The 12,104-nt window shown below is 47.0% G+C and overlaps 1 protein-coding gene across 5 annotated transcripts in view; it reads right to left on the reverse strand.

Annotated features, from left to right (window-relative positions):
* Nucleotides 1-12,104, reverse strand: part of ATP11C (ATPase phospholipid transporting 11C) — a 57,119-nt gene that overhangs the window by 8,423 nt on the left and 36,592 nt on the right. For all 5 annotated transcript variants that reach the window (XM_066339156.1, XM_066339160.1, XM_066339158.1 and 2 more), the window contains exons 18-27: nucleotides 11,466-11,647; nucleotides 10,637-10,900; nucleotides 9,804-9,978; nucleotides 9,063-9,165; nucleotides 7,679-7,824; nucleotides 7,247-7,306; nucleotides 6,091-6,218; nucleotides 3,547-3,682; nucleotides 1,646-1,711; nucleotides 764-867 (exon numbers count right to left, since the gene is read on the reverse strand). In XM_066339156.1, the coding sequence (XP_066195253.1) occupies nucleotides 764-867; nucleotides 1,646-1,711; nucleotides 3,547-3,682; nucleotides 6,091-6,218; nucleotides 7,247-7,306; nucleotides 7,679-7,824; nucleotides 9,063-9,165; nucleotides 9,804-9,978; nucleotides 10,637-10,900; nucleotides 11,466-11,647 (1,364 nt within the window). The remainder of the gene's footprint in view (nucleotides 1-763; nucleotides 868-1,645; nucleotides 1,712-3,546; nucleotides 3,683-6,090; nucleotides 6,219-7,246; nucleotides 7,307-7,678; nucleotides 7,825-9,062; nucleotides 9,166-9,803; nucleotides 9,979-10,636; nucleotides 10,901-11,465; nucleotides 11,648-12,104) is intronic.

Consider the following 12,104-nt stretch of genomic DNA (forward strand, 5'->3'; position numbering starts at 1 on the left):
TAGCTCAGGGCACCAGCCCATGGAAAAGCAAAGGTGTAAAACAGATGCTGTCTACTGTGAATGTCAGCTGGGCATTTACTGCAGCACAGGAAATACAGAACTGGCAATGTTTGCAATGTACTAATGTTCACCTGCTTTGGCAACGCACTAAACCTAAAGTCCTGGGTGCACTCAAATCAGTGAGAATTTCTTCTACTCAGATCCACGATTTCAATACCAGGACCTGGCCTTCTCCTGTTTATTTCTCCCTCTGTCCCAGAGGGCCAGATCCTCTTGCTCTGCATCTGCCTCATCTCTTCTTTCCTTCTGTTTCACTAGGGTTCCTTCCATCACAAATTCTTTCAGTCTCTCTCATCCACATGCACAAACAGACCCTAAAAGGCTTACTCTAGAACCTCCCAATAAAGACAAGAGCCTCAGCACCAGAAATGACCCCGTGGGCAGAAAAGCAAACACCCCCTGCCAAAGCTGAGCACCTGGATGATGCCCAGGGTGTTCTGTCTTTCAGGATCTTCCCTCCGGTGGGCTGAGACCTCCTCAAACACATCTCACCATGCACTAGCCCTCTTCCAGCACTGGCTTTTGGTGGCTGTTGGATGGAGCCATCCCCTCCTCCCTCAGCAGAGAAGGAGCAGGGCTGCACACACCTTGCCACCTGCCAGTCTCAGGATACCCCTGAGTACACCCCTGAATGCTGCACTGCCAAAGCCAGCACTGGGCACTCCCCTAAGGAAGCACAGTGGGAAGAAGAAAAGATACTTGCCAAATGACTCCTCCCCAAAAGAATGAGAAAAACACATAGAAAGCAAGGGATCCCCAAATCACAAAGTGGTTCATCCACGTCCAGAATCGTGTATCTAATGCTAGCTGTGGGAATAAAAAGAGAGACAAAACAGGCTTTAGATGCAGAGTGTATTGGATTGTATTTATATGAAATTTCAGACATTTCACATTAAGGTTGAAGGTTCTCCAAACAGCTACCTCTGTGCATATGGGCACCAGGAAAAACATTTTCCATGTCCACAGTCTGGCACAATGTTAGCAGGGAAACAGTGACATCCTAATTGTAACTGACACTTTTAAATGGAATAAATTTGATGCAACCCCTGATGCTACAGGAAAGAAACATCTAAAGGTTACAGGGACTGTAATTGCATCTTGTCACCACCTGCTGTCCTGAACCAAACACAAAAGACCTTTTGTAAGGTCTTACACAAACAGTTTGTTCTGGAAAGCTCCATGAAACAAAATAGATTTGCTATTGTTATTTGCCACACATGCTTTTGCGATCACTCTGGCACTCAGCCTTGTCTGAAACAAGGTGGACAAACCCAAATTCTCTATTGCTCCTCTCCTCTTGCTAGAGCTGAATGTCAAGAGGTGAAAGAGTAGGGAAAACTCAACCATAACCCACTGGAGTCTTCAGAATGGGAAAGAAATAGAAAAATAATTTCAACAAAACAAACACGTAGAGAGCACAGACTACACAAAGGGGGAAGTGAGCAGGTTCTGCCTCTATGGAAGAAGAAAAGATTTAAGTGTGACACTTCATCCTCAGCACACTGACTACAGGATTTTACAGTGCCTACAGGAGCCTTGCAAAAGGCCTGCAGTGAGGGACTGAGAGAGGAGGGGAGATGCTAACCTTGAGTGTGACGGTGAACACCAGCACGGTGAAAACAATCGTCCCAAAGGTCCAGTTCCCAAACACCTGCAAAACACACAGCACTGCTACAGGTGTCCCGAACCTCCTCTGGAGAGGCACAGAAACGCTGACAGGGATAGGGAGCAAGCAGGGAGCAGAGGGAGGGTGGGAGGGAGCCGCTGCTAGGGGACATGGGCACTGGGACAGGCTCCAGGCACACACACGACTCGCCGCCCGCTACGCCACCCTGAGCCATGCAGTGCCACACAGACAGGTGACCAGAGCTGGGACAGTGACAGGGACAACCTCCTACTAACAGCAATGTCGACTGAGGACACAAGTCATTGCACCACCTGCATTTCAGGGTTTCTTGGTAATTTACTCAGTTTCTGCTTTCTGCGCCACACTCATCATCATGATGATGTCTTTGCAGTCCCCTCTGCAGAGTGCACCAGTGGGTACTGTTCCATCTGGTTTGGTTTGTGGGTACTAGTGACTAGGCACACAAAGAAAAGCAGATACTGTATATAAATCCAAATGATGGCAATGAATGGGAGAGATGCTTACCAAAGGCTGTCAAGATCTGAATGCATACATCAAAACAGAAAGTGAAATGTAAAAGTTCTCAAAAAACGCAAAAAAATTAAAGTCAATAGGAGTGAAAAACGAGTCAATCAAACATACATGGGTATTATGAACAATTGCTGGTAGCAGTTCTTACAGGCATAAGTGTTTACAGAACAGGACATAACCACAGATTTTTTTGTAGTGCCACACAGACTTGACCTCTGAAGGCATTAGCAGAACATATCAGTGCTTTGTGTTTCATTCAAATACAATCAGAATGGCTATAGATACAGAAGAGCACTGATTCGACAATACGGGGGCTTGACTACATCTAGCTGGGGCCATAAATGCTGACATTGATGCAATGTATGACTATACAAACATAAATTTCATTAGCTTTTCTCCAAGTATCAACCGCTAAAAAAATTGCTTAGGTATTTTCAAGGGTCACAAGGGATGGTGTAAAGAAGTTCCATCAGCCAAAATCTAAAACAAGCTGCATGTTCCCTTGGGGAAAGGGTCCTGTAACAGCTCGGGCCACCACGCATGGCAGCCACCCTGCAGTAGTGCTTTGCTCTGTACTCAGTTAACCAGCAAAAATAAGAAAAAAATAAGAAAAAAGAAACAATAAAAAACCCTTCCATATTTTTTCCTCCTCTTTCTGTGCCCCAGTTAACCCCAGCAGCTCACACACCTCGCTCACACAGCAGTGCAAGTGCTCATCCCCACAGCAGAGGCATGAGCAAGCAGGCAGCAGGGACAACATCCTGCTGCCTCCAGCAGCTGGGGACTTCTGCTGGCTCCAAAACAGGAGCAAAAGGCCAGCACCAGCCTTCAGAGGGAGGGAGGAGGCTGAAATCGCACCCCCAAGCAGGCACAGCACCCAAGCAGCCCTGCACCACGCCTGCACTAACGAGCACCATCTCATCAAGGTGGGCTAATTCGGCGGCTCACAACCAGCCAAGCACATGCCGAATTTCAGGCTGTCACTGGTGGGAAGGACAGACACTGCTCCTGCCCTGGGCCAGTGCCTGGGATCACACAGAAGAGGGGATGAGCACTGTGCAAAGCTCACTGGGTTGGAACAGAGCCATGTGTGAGACTAGTCATGTTACCTAGTGAGTGTAACCAGCTCTGCCCTGTTTCCATGGCGATCTGGAAAATGTTTTATTTCAAGCATTTGCTGCAGAATCAATCACACCATCAGCGAGGCTACACTGTTGGACAGGACTGGAGACACACTGCACAGATTAAGCACGCAGATATTCCCTGCCAGGCATGTCAGAGGCAGCACACAGAACAAACCCCATCCTCCTTCCTTTCGGTGCCGTTACCTTTCCGTTATCTTCCAGCGATGAGCTTTGGAAAAGAAAATAAACCCCAAAGAAAAACACAAGTCCTTCAAAGGCGCCCAGAAAGGTCCAGTACAGGAACGGCCTCCACTGCAGCATGGCATTATCTGACACCCTCCTGCCAAGAGATGGAGTAACAAGACAATCACCACCACGTTTAGGACTCACTGCAAAGCTCCCTGCAGGCAGAGGGCTGGGGGGCTTTGGAGCAAGCCCTTGCAGGAGGAGGCAAGGGGGGAAACCACAAAAATACCTGCCAGGACATAAAGAACACTTCTCATATGCACCTGCTGATCATGAGAAATCACAAGAGGTTCAGCATATGAGTTGTTTTGTCCTTCTGCTCTAGGTAACTTGGATGAAAAAAAGCACAAAGTGAACGGAGGAAATGCTGTCCTGAGTCTCTCCTGCAGCCCCTGTGCTGCCTATGCTATCTGACATTATCTGCAGAATTTTAAAAGCAGGTAAGGCTAAAGAGCAGCTGTATGGGATGCATGAAATCCATGGTGTGCTTCTCCCTTTTTGTTGAATGCACCAAGTCCTTTTTTGAGAAAAGCTCTGCAAGTCCTGTTCCCTGAAGTGGTGTTTTTCTGCACAGGCTGAAAATAACCTCCTGAATTGTATGGTGGGTGTTTCTATCACAGGGGGTGTAGCAGGAGGCTCTTGGCTGAATACAGGATGAGCTCTGGCATGGAGGCAGCAGCAGCAAATGGATGGGCTATGAGTGAAGCTCTGCAGGGGCCACACTCAGGGCATGGGGAGTGGAGGGTGGCTATCAGGGCAGGAGGGAGTTAAAGACAGCTCCCTGCATTATTATCTTTTCAGATTACTTCCTTTGAAGCCCTCATCTTTTTTGCATTATTCTCCTTAACTCCTAAAGCAACAATACATTCATTTTCAGCAAGCTGCACTTTACAAACCTGTGTGGTGCTGGGCTCCTATAACTGTAATTTCTGAAACAAGACCCTATTGAAACCTACACACGACGACACCGTGACCACATTCTAACGTATCCCAATTTGGGTCTGAGAAAAGAGCAGGGATAAACCAGACTGGAAGCGTGGGGTATTGCAAGGAGAGAAAATACAAGCAGGTTCCTCCCTGCGAGCTCTGTTTTGCATTCCCATTTCTGTCCTGCAGTGCTCGTGGTAAACAGGCTTTCTCCAGCCTCAGGATCTGCACTGCAGCAGCTCAGCAATTCCTCCAGCAGCAGCGCAGCGGGCGCTCTCCATCCAGCAGCACATGCAGTCATGAATATTCAAATATAAGGCTGTTTCCCCTCAACAGACAGAGCCCAGAGATCACAGAGCCCACCAGGGAAAGGCACAGGGGCCTGCTGTCACTGCACTCTGTCACACAATATTCAATTACCAAGCTATTTAAAAATACAGATGGTGGCATTTTGCCAGAGTGAAGGAATATAGAGCTCTAATCAATCATGGCTCTGAGTGTTTACTTCAAAATCACCCAAGCCCCTTCCCAGTCTTACAGCTCTGGTTGCATTCACTGCTTTTTCTACACCTAAGGCAACTTTCACACAGTATTTTAGGCATCTGATAATTCCCTTTTGCTGTTGCTCCATAGAGATCACTCTTTAATCAAGCACAGCTGTGCCACATGTGATGACTCCACTGCTCAGGAGCATCACACCACAGCAACGTGGCTGGCACAGGCCACTGCCCACAGCAGCCTGACCTGCCTTTTTCCACAGGGCTCAGCTGACTGCCAGGCTGGGGAATTAGCAACAGGCATGCACAGAGAGGGGTTTCCTCCAAAAAACATTTTCCTTGGTCCTTGCTGAAAGGTTGCCCCAACAAGCATGTGTGTGGGCAGGGCTGGGAGGAAGATAGAAAGCATCTCTGTTCTTTTCAAGACCGGAGCCTCTCCCTGCTGCAACCAAGGAGAGAAAACAACAAGCAAAGCAGAGAGAGTCACTCTCTCTATCCTTTCCCTAGGCAATGTGGCAGAAAACTGAGTGTGTGAATCAATGAGCAGAGCTCCCTGGGTTCTGGTAAGGGGATCTGGCCTGTGGAGGGGAAGCCTGGGGGACAATATCCATTTAGAAAAGCTGAGAAACCACCTGCCTGAGCTGGGCTTCAGAAACATTCATCTTTCCGAAAATGAATGGATCTTTTCTCCTCCTGAAAGCTGCATCTCCCTGCATTACATGCTCCATTCACACGCCTGGCTCCCACTGCCTGGCTCAAAGGTAACGTGAATGAATGGTCTGGCCACACTCACAGCTCCAGTTTTCTTATGGATGAATTCCACCTACAGTTTTCTCTTTCACAGAGACACAGCACTGCTGTTTGCTAGACCAGATACTGTCAGAGAGCATAAACAAGTAGCAACAGGCAGTGAACACAAGGCTGCTCAGCTTGAATGCAGGAACAGCTGAGCCAGGAGGGACAGAAACGGCTCTTTCTGACACAGGACAGGGACACCTGCTTATGCTCCTGCACCAAGAAAACTCAAACCATGGCTAACAGAGCTGTGCAGAGGTTTACCCAGGCCAGGACTACTCACATGTAGAGCTGAGGGTCCGAGGTCAGTGTGTCAATGCTGATGTGCTGCTCCAGGAGGCTGTAAGCCAGGATAGGCAGCGATGTGAAGCAGATGTTGTACATGGTCAGGTAAGCAGCATCATACAGTGGCTTAGAAGAGGAACAAAGGGTTAAATGAGACAGATAGAAAAAGGCCTCTCCACAAAGAAATTAAACCATAAATTTCCAGCCCCTATCTCCTACGTACCCTACAGATCATAAACCACAGCTTCACTGGAAGGGAGCTGTGCTCTGTGCAATGCAAGGGGAACAAGGCACCCACAGGCTGCATGCCCATGAACCTGCTCCCACTGACAGAAGTTTTATAACTGGCTGGTCTCATCTCCAGCTTATCCTCCAGAACATGACTTAACAGCCCTTATCACAGCTTTCCTCTCGCTGCTCTTGTGCTGCCGTTTCTATTAATACATTTGATGTCTCCTGTGGCTCTCTAAAGACTAGACTGTTTTAGAGAAACTATAGCTTCTTTTTTTAAAAAAAAACCAGAAAGGCAAGTGTTTCTGCCAAAACAAGCAGAGAATTAATTCTCACCATTTACTCTTCCTGTTACTTTTGAGCCCAAATAGACACAAAAGCCCCTGAAGTTGACTCAAAAGCCAAAGCTCTTGTCTCCAATCACATGAACCCACTCACCACATGGATCTGCCTCTCTGATGCTCATCTGGACTAAGCAAAACTCCAATAACACTCATTGTGTGTCTTTTTTTAAAGATGCCATAAAAGAATGAACTGTTCTTCCGAGTGACATTTTTAATGCAGTGAAATGCAGCAGAGGAGACAAGATCAGGAAACCTTTCAAAACTTGTTCTCATAAGAGTAGCAGAAGTAGCAAAATCAGGTGCTGACAGACCAGCTAAATCCTTCTACCATTACTTCAGGAAGAACTTGTGTTTATGGCTGGTGGATGGAAATGGAAAGAAAGCAGATTGTTTTCTTTTCAGTTATGGTCTCTAAATATTATGTTCCAGATTTGGTGCTGAGCAACACGGTCAGCTCCTACTGTCCTCTAGAGCAAGGTGGTGAAGGGACAGGATGCCAAAAGCCAAGTCTCTGCTAGGAAGCCTCATTATGCCACTTGCTTTTTATCTTGCCTTTATAGACAGATTACTGGAAGTTACCTGCTGTGAGAATCCACAAAAGAACTGGTATAAAAACTGTGGTAAAATGAAGCAAAGATTCTAGGAAAAAGAAAGACAAATGGTCAGCAGTGAAGCACTTGACTTCTCAGTCTAAATACCAGTAGTTTTTCCTCTTATCAGACATTACTGTCTGACATTACACCATCAGACAAGGTAGGGCACTTGTTCAATCAAGCACAAAACCAATCCAGTGAGCAGTTAGTATCCGCAGGAGACACAAGAAGAATGCTCACATTCCCCTGGAAGCACTGTTTTCAATGGACACAGGGCACATGGCAGACACAGCCTGTCCCAGGGAAGGAAAACAGAACTGCAGAATATCCCACACATTTTTTCCTCTTTATTATTTACTTCTATTACCAAAGAAACACATAGGATAAACAAAGAAATCAGCTGCACACTGCCCCTTACCTTATAGAAGAAATACTGTACAAGGTGTGCTATTCTCACATAATATAAATGCCCATGTGCTAGTAGCAGTTTTCTCAAATGTTTAAACTTTGGCACAGCATAGTCGCTGTTTCTGGAGGCCTGGCGTCCTTCTTTGCCCTTTATCCCTGGAGACAGAAGCATGGCAAGGGGTTAATCCCAAAGGGGCCGGAATCTGGATGCTGCCCACTGGGTTTGCTCACATCACTCAGTGTCTCAAGGCATGACAAAGGCCGAGATTCCCTCCTGAGTGCCCCAGGAGACCCAACATGAATACTTTCTGTGTGGTTTTGGCTCCACAACACTCAGACCTGCCTCTGGAGTTTTTAAGCTATATTTAGGCTGCTCTGTGATTTCCTGTCTAAGAGTGTGGTGAAGGGTGTCCAGACAAACCTGATGAGAGATAAGGAATTGGTTCCCTGTGGGCTGGCCTGCAGCTCACGCAGCTCAGTTACTGCCCTGCAGCTGCTCAGCCTCCTGAGATATCCCCACAGAGCTGTTTGGTTCACAAAAGCCACGTCCAAATGAACTGCACTGGATTCCCTTCATTAGAGGGCACCACAGCATTTCCAAAATGAAGGAGTCCCAAATGAAGAAGATGCCCCTTCTCTTCCACTGACCCTCCTTATGGGTTTTACAGGAGTCTCCCATATTTCAGACACTGAACTGCAGGCAGGAGGAATTCCCAGCCTGCTTTCAGTCATATGGACAGTGCAGACACAGCACACCTGGGCCTCAGCCCCAGCAAGCACGTGTGGGTCCCTGTGCTGAGCTGTCACCACCAGTTAGCACTGAAGGCTGACACTTTGACTGCACTGCCACTAATCACCCATCTCTTTTCAGCTTGTGCCCCTTTTCTTCCTGAGCCCCCAGCAATCCTTACCACCACAACTTTGGTTACGGAGGTTTTGAACATGATCTGCAGCGTATCACTGACAGAGAGAATGGTCCGAGCACAGGTGAACAGTGTACCATGACATTTCTCTCACTCTTTTACATTGGGGATGGCAAAACACTGGCACAGGTTGCCCAGAGAGGCTGTGGGTGCCCCATTCCTGGGAACATTCAAGGTCAGGTTGTACAGGGCTCTGAGGAGCTTGACGGAGCTGAGGCTCTCCCTGCTTATTACGGGAGTTGGACACTTTAAAGACCCCTTCCAACCCAAACTACTGTAAGATTCTATGATCTCAGGCATTAATCTGGAGTTAAACTCTTCCTCCAAAGAAAGCAAGAGCAGACTTCCCACATTTTCCAGTGGGATTGGTTTAGCCATGTGCAATCAGGAACACCAACTGCACCTCAGTAGTGAGCCCCAGCCAGAGCACAGAGATCTGGGCTGTGAGATGGATGTTTCAGGGAGTCTTACCTATTCCAACGTGTGCCTCCAAAATCATGCTGACATCATTTGCACCATCCCCTATGGACAAAGTTATTGGGCTTCCTTTTGTGTTCTTCACCATTCGCACAATCTAGAAGGTTTAAAAGAGGACAGCAGCAGAACCCAAGATTCAGTTAAAAAGCCTCCAGAGACCTTCCCACTGCTCCCCCCAGGACAAGCAATCAGCCTTTTACAGCAGCAATATAACATCTGGAGAGCCCAGGCTAATAAAAGCCCTTGTTACTTGCTCTGCAGTCACAACCAGAACAAAAGCCCAATCCAGTTGTGCATGGCTGAAGGACAGTATTTCAAAACAAACCCCAGCAGCAACATCCTGCTCTTCCCCTTCTGCCAGACCCTGTTTTCCCAAAGGTGGGTTCTCTCATGCATCTCAGGGTGCAGAAACACATCACTTATCAGGCTGGAACATCATCTGCTGGAGTGAGGAAGTCATGGACTTGACAAATTTGGAAAGGGGAAATAAAAAAAAGCAAACTGGAAGGTTTTGCTTATTTCTAAACGGCCTGGGTTTACAGGCTCCTGCCAGCACATTAAACAAAGGGTTTGCATTCAGATTTGAAGGAATGGTGTGCTTTCATCATGCTCTGAAGCTCAGATGAGGCTTACACACAGCCTGGAGAAGTCCTGCTTGATTAGGGGATCAGGTCAAGTCCCGGCTGATGAATTCAGTGTGTGTCACACCAGCCTCAGGCAGGGAGAGGTAAGTACCTGTGCCTTCTGCAGAGGAGCCATCCGGCAGCAGAGGACTGCAGTGCACTTCAGGCAGATCTGTAGGAATATGCTTTTGTAATTGCTAGAGCCAGAGTCCTGAGAGGGGTTGAGTATCAGCGACAGCGTCGAGCCATCGATGATCAGTCCGTACTCTTGACTCAGCGTCCAGCTTCTGGGGCACAACAAGGAACACGTTTGGAGCTTAATCAGACTGAGAAGTCAACCTAGCTGCTTGTATCATCTTAGCTTAGTGAAAAAAACCCTGGGTTTGGGTTAATCTGTCTTCACGTCTGAAAAACTTCTCTCAAAAACTGAATAAATGACTATTTTTTAAGTAGCACTGACCTAAAGTTCTAAATTTTACCTCTTTACAGTGTTCATACAAAGTAAACAGTTCGTAGTGAAAAAAAAAGTTTAAAATTTTTTTCTTTTATTTTCTTCTCTTAGCATATGTTAATAAAATTTATTTTACTTTTAAGTTAAGCCTATTTTGCCTTTTTCTCCCAAAATCCTATCTCCCAGCTAGCAAACAAAATTCAGCAAACGTAAAACCACCACATAAACAGTGCCAGACCCAAAAAACCAAACCAAAACCACTACACCGTCCATTTTTTGGGGCTTAGCAATTTTATAAAGCTTAGACTTAACACATGCCCTTCACTAAAGGAACAGTGCAATTAAGTTCAAAGCCAACTAATACCAGAGATGATGAGCAAAGCAAAGGAACCAGTCAGCAGTGTCTGCAAGTAACCAGCCCCCAGGGCCACAGCGTGGCTCAACTTCAGTACCAAATCTGCATCTGAAATGCGCACAGCTGGCTCCTCCCTCACCTCTTCAGGCCTCCCCGGTGCTTGGGAACATCCTGAATCAGCTTTTTGTGGTACTCCAGCAGCAGCTCATGGAGCCGATCCTCCTTCCTCTCGCTCTCGCCCACCGTCCTGGCCGTCAGCTCCAGCAGCTCGGTGCTGGTCTGGAAGAGCCTGCAGGCGTAGCAGGTGGATTTGGCAGTTTCCATCTTGTCTCCTGTCAGCACCCAGACCTTCATGCCCGCAGCGTGCAGGGCCTCGATGGTCTCTGCCAGCTGCTCCTGCAGCCTGCAAGCAGAAGCAAAGCATCACTGCAGGCTGGCAAAGCATCACTGCATCACACCTCATCCACATCACCCTGGTTCTGATTCTGCAGGCAGAAAACACCAGCCCAAGAGAAGTTAATTGACTCTTCCCATGCTGGGGAGACCACTGCCACAGGAATAAGGATTGCAAGTCAGTAATACCAAATTTTTATTTGCAGGCAAAAAGAGAAATCACTGCTTTATACTCTTGACTCTTAGGCCTCATAGTAAGAGTTTAATTTACACTTCCAGTTACTATAACTGAATGTGGAATTGAATTTGTTTTGATGTGCTAATTAATGCTATGTGCTTAGTTCACTCTCTAGAAGTGCAAGTATTTTTGTAGTTTCATTAATAAATCCCAATTCCTACTACACCAGCCAATTTAAGCAACTAGAGCACTGTGAAATGGGTTGTGCCATGGTGTAATTAATTGCCCTGGACACTGCCAGCATCTGCCTGGCTGTTCAGTTCCACCACAGTGAGTCTGGGCCACAAGGTCAACCTGCAGAGAACCCACAGACATCACAAGGGAGTCACCTCTTTACCTGTCTTCTACAGCAGTAGCCCCAATCAGGTGCATGTCTGCTTCTGTGTCGTCAAAAACCTTGGCCATCTTCTCCTCCCTGTCCTGCAGAGCCATCTTGGCTTCATTGAGCTGTCTGTCAATTTTGTCATACTCCTTTTCAGTTAGCTCTTTGAAGGCCACACACAGCGTTCGGTAGCCATCCTAGCAGCAGGAAGGAAAGAAAATAAAGTGGAAAAATGCCCTAAATCCAGATTTTTTACAGCTCCTCACTTAAGGGTTGGTGGTTTTGTCTATCATCAGTGCTTCTGGCAGCAGTGACTCTGAGGGCAAGGGATAATTTGTTGGCTTGTGTCAAAAGAGCAATTTTCTGCGTTTATACGGTAACTTCTTCCCACCAGAGTAATCATGATTCTGCTTATTATGTGCAGAAAGAAACTGAGAGAAGGACCAGGGTTGAGAGCATGCAGCCAGCAGGGAGAGGACAGACTGGGTGCCACCACGACTGGGACCAGGCTGCTGATGTTATTTTTAACTTGGGAGATGCTTGGACACAACTGTGATGGAGACCATATAAGTATATCAAATAAAGGTGGAAGCCAACCAAACAGAGAAGGAAAGAAGCCTGACATCAAAACAATGTGAAGTGACACTCACATTT

Source organism: Sylvia atricapilla, chromosome Z (assembly GCF_009819655.1).
Source record: "Sylvia atricapilla isolate bSylAtr1 chromosome Z, bSylAtr1.pri, whole genome shotgun sequence".
NCBI lineage: Eukaryota > Metazoa > Chordata > Aves > Passeriformes > Sylviidae > Sylvia > Sylvia atricapilla.